The sequence below is a fragment of the Glandiceps talaboti genome, chromosome 17, assembly GCF_964340395.1.
Source record: "Glandiceps talaboti chromosome 17, keGlaTala1.1, whole genome shotgun sequence".
In the NCBI taxonomy this organism is placed as follows: Eukaryota; Metazoa; Hemichordata; class Enteropneusta; family Spengelidae; genus Glandiceps; species Glandiceps talaboti.
Genome location: NC_135565.1, coordinates 20,290,427 through 20,303,887, shown reverse-complemented (window position 1 = coordinate 20,303,887; position 13,461 = coordinate 20,290,427). Strand labels below are relative to the sequence as shown.

At 36.2% G+C, this 13,461-nt stretch overlaps 1 protein-coding gene across 2 annotated transcripts in view; it reads right to left on the bottom strand.

Annotated features, from left to right (window-relative positions):
- Positions 1-13,461, bottom strand: part of LOC144448369 (CD9 antigen-like) — a 64,542-nt gene that overhangs the window by 32,851 nt on the left and 18,230 nt on the right. Inside the window, exon 1 of one of the 2 annotated variants that reach the window (XM_078138590.1) lies at positions 6,163-6,430. The exons of the other annotated variant lie outside the window; for it this stretch is intronic. Within the exon in view, the coding sequence (XP_077994716.1) occupies positions 6,163-6,225 (63 nt within the window). The 5' untranslated portion in view covers positions 6,226-6,430. Of the gene's footprint in view, positions 1-6,162; positions 6,431-13,461 lie in introns of those variants that run through there. 2 annotated transcript variants of the gene reach the window in all.

Sequence of the window (13,461 nt, the reverse complement as noted above, 5' to 3'; positions counted from 1 at the left end):
CTCTATGAAAAAACACATGTCAGAAACTGTTCTAAAAATACACACATACAAATGAACAACTGTCGTACATGTACATATATGTACACTGTATGTACTGTATGAAACTTGAAAGATTATTTTTTGTCAGTGTTAATATCACACCATGTCCTAAAAAGTTGATGTGCATACTGTAAATCATTAAATTTAGATTTTGTTGATAAGAGGACAAGTACAAAGATCAGAGTACATTAATATTTATAGGCGATGATTATTTTGGTTTTATCATATCAATATAAAGTCCCTTTATGTCGACACACACCCACTTTATGACAAACTACAAAGTGTAACAATTTGAGAAATGTGAGTAGGCGTTAATTTTGAACTTAAAACAGTAGACAAACAATATGGTACAATGTACTGTCAGTGGTAGTCTGTTCCTATAGACTGATTACTACGATCATCTCCACTTTTGTACGGGGAACATCATTATTCTAGCACAAAAATCTGTGTTGACATTATCGCATCCTCACATGACTTTAGTTTCAGACTGGAGAGGCGGAGTTTGGTTAATGAGCAATTGTCTTAAAAGGAAGTAACTAATTACAATAGCCTGTCAATTAGTGATGGATTACTACTGACATGCATCATTTACCCTTCGCCCAGAGTGGTAGCACAGATTTCTGTGCTAGAATAACAATGTTCCCTATATATGTGAGTGGAGATGATCATAGTTAACATCTTTTAGGAACTAGACTATGCCAGTGGTACATGTAAATGTACAATGTAGTACATTTTGTACAAAGTGTTAGAATAGAGACTATCCTTGGCTCTGAATCTTTCACTACAAGGATTCAAAGCCACTAATAGCCGTCATCGCAAACCATGGCATGTTTTACGGCAACGTTCTTAATAAGAGCCCCCACTGGATTTTACTTTGAAATGTAGTGGTAGAAAAAATGACTGGTTTGCGAGAATACAGATAGCCTCTAGCTTACATGTCACAGTACAATCTCACTTTTTTTTAAATTTTGAGAAACCAAGTCCCCCTACCCCTTCCATCATCAAAATATTATACCTGTACATTTACTTAGGAAATTCAACTTGTTGGTCTAAAATGTACATGTATACATGTATATACAATGTATCCAGCTGTTTGCTGTTTCATCTCTATTTACATTTCATTCTTTTACACATTCAACAAAGGCTGACCACACCCTTTCTCCTTACAACCCACATGATGACAGTTTGGAAAGGAAATCTCCACCTTAAAAAAACATCACATGCTTTGTAACAGATTGGTTTTAAGTACATGTAGTCTGGATGCCAATGTGGTCTCTAATGAGTGGAGGTGTAAATGGTAACATACTGTACAGGAACTATACTGTACATCCAGCATCACACAAATATAAAATAACTTAGAAAAATTTTATTTTATTTTTCTGTAATCTTATCACATTGTCACTATTAAAAAAAAATTGTTTTGATTTTTCTGTCATCTTATCACATTGTCACTATTAAAAAAAATTGTTTTGATTTTTCTGTAATCATATCACGTCACTTTAAAACCAAAATTTGACATCAGAATTAGGGTACATTTCATTTAGATCTCTAAGATAAAGTTGCTCAGTTTAAAAAAATTTGAGAGAAAAACAAGTGGTACATGTAGCAGCTAGATAACTGACAATTTGTCATGTATATTGTATGTTATCAGTGTTAGTTTAACCATCTCTACAGCAGTAAGAATAAAGGGAAACATTTTTACAGCAAAATGATAGAATAGGAGGTAAACATTCCTGCACTCTACAGGCAGTCTTTACTGGTTTCCATCAATTAATTTTGTCTTGCGTCAGTGGCTGATAAACCGATCACAGTAGTAGAAATCTGCTTTTTATCTTCGGTTATCAGCTAAAGTTCAATCATAAATATTTAAATGTCCAATAAACTCCCACTTATGAAATACTACATTCCACTATAACATTTATTTATCAGATATCCTAAGAGATAAAACTGACTCCTATCACAATGGAGTCAACTTTGACAGAGGTGTTTACCAGCTACTTATTTTGACCTACATATTATAAATGATAATATGATTTATAACATTATTGTCTAGCTAAGGCTGTCTTTGTTAGAGTCAACAAACTTTGCTGGGTTGTGTGAAGGACGTTAAATGACTTTGTAACCAATGAACTCAAACTTTTCAGAGATTCTGTCTCTAACATCATGTACATGTACCATGTATATTTGTAACCCAAGTGTGACCCACTGAAGAGAAGTTCAGTCCCTTCAAAATATTTAGGTTAGAAATTAGAAATGTATGTTTTCGTGACAAGTCAATAATATACTTATACATGTAGATATGGCCTCATAATATTCAAGGCACAAGGCTAAACACATAGACATACACTACTTGAACTTGAATTTTACTTCAATATTTGCTCCAGGCAAATCTGGCCGACCTTGAGTATTCTCTAAGGACAATAATATATTCATTGATGGGGTGGGGGGGGGGGGGTTCTTGGTAAAATGACGGATGGATTTTAACTTTAAGAAGTGCTCTTAACAAACACCATTACATGTACTTGTGGTGAGGGGAGGGGGGTGAGGGGTTTGGTAAAAGGACAAGGATGGATTTTTAGCTATAAAAGTGGTACATTTGTATAACAACACCAAATGTTGTGTGTACTTCTAACATGTACATATACACTATCGGTGTTTTCTATTTCACTGTCAGTATCACTACTTGGAGAGAGACCATTCTTGCAAACCAGATGGGGTATCAGTGTGCTTTCTAAAAAAAACAATTTGACGTGCCACTGACGCACACAATTTCTAGTGACGCACAAAAATTTGGTGTTCCCCTATCTCTTTCTATGTGGTAACTCACAAGAAATGCCAGTATTTATCATTTTGACCCAGAATAACAAAATTTGGCTATCATTAGAGGGCACACTGAAGTACATGTACATTTTAGGTATAAAAAAAATATTTTGGAGAGTACAGTACATGTATTTGGGTCATACTGACAAATGCATGGCCACTTTAATACAGGGCCACATGTGTTTTTATTAGAGCTGTGGTTTCAACTTGAGACTCCAAAGAGTAGCCAATAAAAAATTACAAGAGATACATGTAGTTTAAGTACATATATACTGATATAGTTTTTAGCCATCTATTGGCCTTTATCTACATCACTGTCAAAGTACAGAAACCCTCCTATATATAGACAAAAAAAACACCCATGTACATGTAGCTCAAAGGTTGGATTGGCCTGCAATATTGGAGATTAGACAGATACAAGCTATGCACCTGCTCAGAGACTTTGCTATCCATGGCTCGACAATTATGTTGTTCATTTATGTTCTGCCAGATTGCCAAGTCTCTATGCTAAATCTACATGACTGAGTGATGTAAACTCATATTGTAATGCCACCCATCATACACTGTCATTAGTCTGTTTTACTAAGATTTAGGAATTCTAGTACTAAAGGGGCAAAACCTGGAAAAAAATTCACAGATATGGTGGGGAAAACCTGGAAAAATGTCCACCCCATCTAAATACCTGTGGGAAAACTCATGCAGATTTTACCCACTTGTGCAACTCTTATGCATTGCATATACTGTATTGTGTATTGTTTAAACTCTGACTGACCTCAAACAACCATACATGTAGCAAGAGAGAGACTGATGTGAGGTGAAAGGCTTAGTTAGGGCTCAGACCACTATGACTATGAGGTTAGGGTAGGGTCAATTCAGAAACAATACAATAGTTATGACTATAATGTATGTGTAGAGTAATCCTTAGCTGAGCTGCTTAGAAACTTAACACAGCTGATACAACAACTACATTTGTATGTATTAGTATAGTACAATGTACATGGTGTACATAGTACAATGACTGATACTTCTGTTTTCAGGTCAATCTAGCAAACCACAGAATTTGACCATTCTTGGACTTCCTACATGTCTAGCTTTGAACACTGATGGCCAGCCTACTGAGTGGTACATGTACATTTTGTATATTGTGTATATGCCCTATGATGTACGAGTGCACACACACACACACACACACACACATACATACTTACATACATACATACATACATACATACATACAAACAAACAAACACACACACATGTATACATGTATAGATATTAGGATGTCACAACTTCCTAACTTTGAATTTCATGCTTTTTTGATTTTCAGATGACTAATTCAGTTTATCAAGGTCTATATGTTCACATAATAATATCTAAACACTGAATGAAAACTGGATTGTCTCAAATACATATACATACTGCAATGACAGGTTTTAAATTAATGTATATATCTCCTTTCCATTGTGTTTCACATCATATGCACGTACATCACAGTATGACATATACATATGTATAGTGTAGTAACTGATAGGATGTTGAAAATGATATGTTTTGTATCACTTCTATTTCCATGTACATATTGCCTTTCACTGTCCATACACCATCACATGTACCAATACACATACTGTTCTATTAATACATGTAAACTATGTGTTGGTTAAACTCTAATAAACTAATGTTTATTTTACACAAATTGAATGTAGCACAGGCGTGCAGTCTACAAGAATAACAGTAAGTGAATAGACTTAACACAAACTTCAATTAAAATAAATATTTTCCTTGGGAAAATGTGACAATGATTCTTTTTCTGCCACATTTCAGTAAAAGAAGTTGGTTAAGTTTTCAATAATGCGTGAAGATATTAGGTAAAACTCTTGATAGAAAATTCAATTATACTGATTTACCATGCATGTAAAAAGGAAACTGCCAAAATATGTACACAGAATATGCTGAATGTATTACATTCTTGTATTACATTATAGACTATAGATGCAAGTTTTTTCAATTACCATGCCAAATAATTTGCATTGTGTCACAATAATTCTCAAATTTCAAAAAGAATATATATGCAACTTGAGATGGGGGGGGGGGGGTAACATATGAAACTTGTAAAATATCACAAATTTGAACAAATGTAATATTCTTTTCCAATTTTCCAAATTTATTATTATACAATTTTAGGCTATAGTTAAAACTAAGTCAATTGATCAGACTAATTGGGTAACACTTTCCAAAGTGTCTGGTTACTTCAACTTTAGGAAATAATTGGATTTTAACCATTAATTAGGTACATGTTAAAAACAAAGGCAACCCAGGGGTGCTTTTTACTGTAAACTGCGATTGCATATCTAATCAACAGACAACAACTTGTATACAAAAGCACCACACACAGGTTCAGGAACTCTGTGGTTTCCCACATCCTGTATATATCATTAGGAAATTTGATCAATTCCGCACATTGGGGGTTCAATTTTTTTTGCCTACTAGTCTAGGAGTTGATGGAGTGGATTTGCATCCAGTACGTATGTTTGGTACTTCGTGAAAGTATTTACCCAGCATGGCATAGATCTTGTAATCTTTTAAATCCAGGAAACTTGAGCCTAAGTGCTTGTCACTGCTTATATGTATGGTTCTGTTGATGCAACAAAGGCACTTTAAACATGGAATACGTTTTGTACACTGCAGCACTAACTTTATCCGCTAAACCAGCTTTTACTTTCGAAAGGAAAAGTGTACAACTACTAGAACGGCGGCGTTTTGAAAGTAAACGCGACCGGCGTGAAAATGTGTAAACACACACGGACAAAAGCAAATAGGGGACACATCGCATCGCATGGTAAAGGGGGGAAATGCAGTAGACATTGGACGGGTGTGTCCTGAAACGACCCATTTTTACATGAGCTAACACATTTCATCAATTTTTAACTAAATCAGTATGGGTATTTCAGTCATCATTGCAATCAAAGTCTGGTACACTACAGATCGATTGTGGCCGTTCAGCAACAAGAGAGATCGAATACTGACTTTGCCGTGCATAGCGGTACGCGTTCCGATCCCAGCCCATCGGCATCAACTGATGTATGTCCCCGACGCTTCCCGTATTTGCACACGTTTTCAGTTTCCCCATGTTTAGGGCATATGGAGGAAAAGGTGAGTCAATCTAGAAGTCACCCACCAAGGTCAAGCGATCAAAGCGAAAGAATTCAGAGACTCAACCGGCACTTGTTCCACGTTAGTTCACTCAGGCTATAACAAAATATGACCTCGATACCAGTAGCCACGCTTTCATCCCAATTTACTTACCAAAAGTATAAAGTTGAAAATCATCAACATGTACTTCGAACACCGGTAGCATGCCTCACCCATCTTGGAAAAAGTGCTATGGTTGTGTTAGTTGACAAAAATAGAAATTCGTGTCACGAATTTTGACGGATGTCAGAGAGCTGCGATCGTCTGTGTCACTGGCCAGCAAATAAATACACAGTGTGTGCGTTTGTTTGTGTAGTGGGTATTTCCATTACGGTGTAGGGGTGGCACACAAAGTTACGTACGTTGAAACGCGAGTCGAGCTACACACAAGGACGAGTACAATTTTCAAATCAAAGTTAATTTTTACGTGTTTATTTTCGACAATGTTGAAAACTTGGTCGAACCATGTCTACCAAATGTTGAGAAAAAGTGAAGTAAATTTAGAAAAAAAATATTCAGTTGTTAGATAGTAGAATGGACCACAGACAAATAAGAAATAATTACTTGTCTGTGAATGGGACCAATTTATTGAACGATTTTTATATAGAAACAAAAACAAACAAATACGAGAGAAAGAACGTTAGATGAAATCTAACCTAACCTATTTTTAATGATATCAATATTCTCCGCTCTTGTAAAAATTTCGATAATGCCTGTACCGGAGGCATACTGTGAAACGCCTACATTACACTACTGTACACCGCATTATGCCCTAGGCGACACGCATAACTTTTTATTGCATTCCTAGTGCATTTAGTCTAGTCCCCGCGGTAATCCGAGTAACTTCAAATATCAGACTGGAACTGGGACGAGTTTTGTCGCCATAAAAATTAACCGCGCTTTCAGAAAAAAGTATGTTTGGTTTATTGCTAGTAGTACATCGACCAACTTCACAAAGGTCGCAGTACATTTATTATTATTAATTGTCATTACGACAGATCTAATGAATCGCGCCCCCTGGCGACCAGATGACACATATTGAAGACAACCCAGGAACATAAAAGTAGTTACTGTACACCTGTTGTCACCATAGTGATGAGTCGTCAATGTTTTCTTCAAAAAAAGAAAGGAGAACAACTTTAACAAACTAAAAAGTATGTATGCTTCTAAAATCGCGGACGTTGCTGTAAAATATACCATTATATCGTTTTCAGAACACGATATAAATTTTAACTAGCCTATTAGTACTGGCGACCTCAATTCGATGAAAGAAAAGCTGTCAAACAAGCCTTTAAAACGTCACACTGTGTTTGTGGGGGGTGGGGAGGGGGACTGAGTTCGACTATTCCTTGAACCCTTTAATCTCAATCGCAAACATGCAGTGACCTTGTCTAGGTCATGAATCCAAGTGCATAGCTATTATCCGAAAATGAGAAGAACCAGGCCGTCGGAGCTAGCTGACTTATAACGGTCTTGAGTTTCAAACTTCCGATAGCGGAAGCCCAAGGCTGAAACCAACTTTATACAACATTATTAACGCCAGACTCTTATGATATTAAATCACACACACTTCATAATGATATATATTATCTGTCAACGTATCTATCGTGAAATCCAAGCTAAGCTAGCATCGGATCTCAATAGCAACCAACGTGGATAGTCCAGATTTTTTTCTTTAGGGCCATACTGATTGTTTTTATTGTCACACTTTAATACCGTTTTTAAAAAAATAATCATCAACACTGGGTATATTGTGTTCTACACTGGGTATATTGTGTTCAAAATTCCGACTTGATGGTTCACCATGTGTTTAGTGGGGCCATTAGATCAGTCTGCAAAATGAATTGGTCCATTGACTAACAGATTTCCATTAGGACCAACAGTATTGCAGAGTTACATTATAACCGACTGAAATTTGGCGTTAACGAGTAACAATTATTCTATGGTATAAATATATACAAATTTATGGCACCTGTTTATTTGTAAGTCAAATTGACCCAAAATAGAATCTAAATATATGTAATGTCATGTGACTGTGACCACTTTCTAATGGATATAAGGACTATACCCGTCGCTCGTTTATTCACGCCTATTCCCGTGTCCATTTGACCCCAGTATTCAGTCATTTTCTTACACATTCTGTATTGATGTCAATCGGAGAACTATTAGTTCATTCTTTCCATATTTTATGTACGTCAACACGATACGATATCAGCATTATGTGTGTATGTCCACGTTTTGGTTTAGTGACCACACAATACGATGTACGTACTCCTGTATACAATTTCAACTCAGTTATCGAAAAACGAGATAACCTTTCATCTTCAAGAAATAACAGTTCACTCTTTTGGTCTCAGTAACATGAAAATGTTTGGTATGAACTCGCTTTATCGCGATATGTCAACTTTACCCTACTTTAGTTAACCAGTTTGGGACTCGCAGTGAGGTTTAGTACTATACCCCACCTAGCTTTTCATGTTAGATTGGTTTCGATAATGTATTGACATTGAACTAAACCATTGACAGTGGAGACGATGTCTTTGCTTATAAACGTCCAACAAACCATACGGTCTATGAACGGCAAACTGACGCAGTGACGATTCCTATCTTGTACAGCGTCTCATCTTTATCTAAACGTTGAAGACGCTATTCAGATCGCATTATTACTTTCTGTCTTTTTTTCCAATGAATCACATTACCGTGATTGTTGCAAGCCGCCATCAAACTTTTAGTAGCCTAATGCCTTTTCACGGTACACCACTGCAACATTAGTTACTTGTATGTCAAAACTCACCACCCCAGTGGAAATATTTGGTCTGAGATCAAAATAACTAGTTTGGAAATTTACTGAAATTTCTTTTCCATTTGATAAATTAATTGGTATTATTTATGTATGTATGTATGTATGTATGTATGTATGTATGTATGTATGGATGGATGGATGGATGGATGGATGGATGGATGGATGGATGGATGGATGCATGCATGCATGCATGGATGGATGGATGTATGTATGTATGTATGTATGTATGCATGCATGCATGCATGCATGCATGTATGTATGTATGTATGTATGTATGTATGTATGTCTGTCAGCCAGCGTCTGTCTGTCTGTCTTGTCTTGTCTTGTCTTGTCTTGTCTTTCTTTTTCTCTCACAGTGGCAGAAATTCAAATAATTTTTGCATGTACCATCGACAAACTAACACCTCCAATATACTTTAATCTATACCAGAACACTTGCGACCATTTGTCATAACGGAACTATGAAGTACGGTCCTAAAACTCACATATGTATAGCGCCCCCACTGTCCATGTTCGACAAAATACCCATTCATCTGTCATTCACTGACGAAAAGACAAACGTCATACATGTATCATGATATTTGATATACTGATCTATCATTGACCTGACATTTTACCCCGACGATAAATCTCCTATTAATCATATCTGCACGTAAAGTCAGACACCCATGTTTGTTAAAACACAACTGTGAGGGCGTTATCATATTTTAACGCTTGCCCGAGTACCGACTCGGAGGAGTCACTGTATTTCTGCAGTGTAATGAGTGGGTTGTTTGTAGTTTGTAGCATAAGCGTGTTTTGCATGATCACTCATGGTTCATTCTAGACAGATTCAACTATGGTAGCTGTGATCCTGTAACTCATTATGCAAAATACAAGTGAAGCTTAATACTGCTCATTACAACTGTCTTGGCTAGGATGTCTGAAAATCTGACAAGTTAGAGACGTGACAGTCTGAAAAATGACAGAGTATTGAAATTTGAATGTCTCCTTCCATTCACACTTACGTTCCCATGCGATGTGTGCGATTAACACATTGATTAATTGATTGATTGATTACTCTATTTATCGATTGATTGGTTGACTGATCAATTCGTTTGTACTTTAACCGGTTTTTGTACCTACAGTAGATGAGTGATTACATGCATCAAATCTAAAGTTATACACCGCAAAATAGTTCAAATTTGTACACCTATCTTCACTCCAATTAACACTTGATAGTAATTTGGCAACAACCCTGGCAACTATAAGTTCACTTCCTCCCTCATCACTCATCTATTACCATGGCAACCAAACCATCCATCAACCTGTTAGTCATTTCTTAGATCGTTACTTACGACGTTTTGGATCAAAAGCGCCGGTGATAAATCATTATTTCAAGAGATTCTTATTCGGTTCATTTACTTCTTCGTTACCATGGCAATATATTTTCTCCGGCGTCTCGTCGACGGAGTGTCTTGATGAGACGTTGTAAGCAATAAGTAAAATGGAATGACCAAATCTAACGAAAAACTTTGAGATGATACATCCGTAGAATTATTAACCCAATGGTAATCTTTTAGGGTAAGATATTGACAATATCACTCATTCTTTTCCAAATATTTTAGTATCATCTCTTTTTAGATTTTGTTTATCACTTTTTGAATATCAATCATAATGACGTGTTTATGACATCTGGAGATCAAGTTTGTCGTAAAAGTGAAGAGAAATCTGTGTCGTAAAAATTGGATTTAAACATGTCGTAAAAAGGTGACTTGGTACAAACTGTCGTCAACGTATAAGGTCAATCTCCTAAATTTGAGTAAGGTCTACAAACAAACATACATGTGCTTCTTGGTCTGTGATGTATGGCACTTATCAAATAACTGAAATATTAAGAAATTCTATTCATTTTTTTAGTCATTCATTATTCTGTCACTTTTTTTGTTAAGGATGACAAATAAACACTATTCTTTCATTCTAAAAATATATTTCAGTTGAACTAGAAAATACAGAAAAAATATCTATTTCAACAAATTTGGCGGGACCTTCTGAGAGGTTAAAGGTCAACACAGGATAATCTGTTCTTCACTCTGGATTTGCCACCTTTAGAAAGGCGGGCGGTACAAAGTAGCACGTCCAGATGGAAACCCTGAATAGGTTTACTGGATCGATATGCTAACCTTGACTCGAGCTCTTTGGTGAAAATAGCCATGCATGGATCCAATTTGGAGACATTAACTTAACATCCAATGTAAGCCTCCACAAAAGAACTTCAATTTGACCGGGAGAAAGCTCCATAATATGGCGGCACAAGGCTTATTTAACAAACCTGTCACGTGTTAACGTGGCTAAGTGAGAAATCTATGCAGTGTATTCTCCATGAATGATCGTCAATGATCTCGGCTGACTAACTTGTATCAACCACAAATTACATCAAATTACTAACGACGACACGTTTTGAAACTTAAAGTTTCAAGCTGTAAAAAAACTCTGTTCATCTACATTGATGAAGCAACCGTCTACTAGTACTAGGAGAGTGCACTGACTGTGATTCACAGAAATAGAATTCGTACCTGGCTAAGTTGCATAAAACATATTCGAAATATAAGTATAGCTACTTGTAGGTTACTACTTTGGCGCCAATAAATGTTGCTATGGTAACAAAGGAGACATTCGGTTGAGAAAATTTGAACGAATTTTTTGGAGTGCAAAACGATTGCCTGTTGACATTTCCAGTTACATATTTCGTACGAAAAAGAATCGATGGTGCCTAGTTGCCAGCAATAGGGCAATTGAACTAAAATATACAACTACTACACACAAACTGTGGCCCTCGGCCTGTGATATTATAAGTTACGTCGAAGAAGTATTTTCGCAGGAGAGAGAGAGAGAGAGAGAGAGAGAGAGAGAGAGAGAGAGAGAGAGAGAGAGAGAGAGAGAGAGAGAGAGAGAGAGAGAGAGAGAGAGAGAGAGAGAGAGAGAGAGAGAGAGAGAGAGAGACCAGATTAAAACGGTTTCCTGTCTGATTTCATAATTATCATGTTAGTCATCAGTAATCCAGCGAACTTAAACATTTTGTAGTAATTAAATAGTTAGCGGTAGGCAAAGAATTAGTGTAATTTTTAAGATCTTTAAAAATTAATGAATCAATGGCTTAATTTTTAAGTGAACCTAGAAATAGTCACTGACATGAGGATCGGACAGAAGAGATACGATAGTCCGAAAGACAATATTTCAACACTATCGTAAGATATGTGATTATATATACATTTCAAACGAAAGGAACATAACACTTGAAGACTTTGAAGTCATGCGTGGAATTTAGGCTCCTTTTTCTCAAGATAAAACTTGTGTATTAAGTTATGTAACTTTAAGCGCTGACTACCACCCCATAGTTGATAATAGTCCATCGAAGCAAAAGACATCGACATATGTATCAATGCCAGCAATAACAATGTACACACGACAACCTTGAAGAAGCATTCCCCAATTTAAGACTCCCGGCAAGGTCGTCGGCAAACGTGATTTTTTTACAGACAAACGTGGCGATCTTGGGATAGTAGAAGTCCGTGTGGGTTTTATTTGATTATTTTTGAAAGACAGAATTCATCAAATAATGATGAACTTATGTTTTTGACATATGAAATGGAAAGATGATATGAAATATGGCATGATAAGACCTACTACAAAACGTGAGGAAAACACAAAATTCAGACCCCCCTGGCCTATCCAATTATTCATTATCACGTAGTATTTAAAGTGAAGGTCACAAAAACAACTGATATGATTCAAGTATTGTTTAAATCGGTTTAAATAGTCAGTTTGTGGTTTTCAAATGCAAACGCTACTAGCTTTCAGAATTAGTTTCTAAACTGTTATGAATGTTTTGCATGGAACAGGAAAAACAGTGTAGACAACCATAAAGATAATAATTGAGAATGGTTTGCACGAAGAACATGATAACGTGTGAATACTATAAATACTATGAGATGACAGAGAAATTGGATATACAGGGAAAGACTTAGACAATGACAGCGAGATATTCGTCTCGACTAAGTATCAAAGATTGATGTTGTACGGTCAGTGAACACGTGGTTGTCGAAATTACCCAATTACCAAATCAAACCAGGCTGATTTCGAGAATCTTTAAAATGAAAGTGTCTTTGTAACTCTGCCCTCACAGGTCTAAACAAGAATGAGATGAAAACATAGTTCATATTGATACTGGTTATGGTGAGACCAGCTGAACACGAATTCATTTTGGCAGGCTTTTTGAAATGTTTCCAATTTCTGGCAAAAGTAATTGTTTCCTTCCACATTTGTCTATCACATGGTAAAACTCAAAATACCTATAACGTGATTGCAAAAGACTACATTGATATACCCGATAATGCAGTGAATAAATAATCACAGCGGTATAGTTATTGACAATTTCTCTCATACATAACATGTTTACTGAATTCAGCTACTTTCAGTAATTATACCCAGCTGAGATAAACTAATTGATAATTCACGATAATTCAAAGATGTTTGTGTGTTATTCCCAGCCTGGCTGTTTGTTGTGTGGTCGTCCCTTCTTTGACCTTTTGTGATAACTGGTTATTGTTCACCTACTGTGACATTTACTT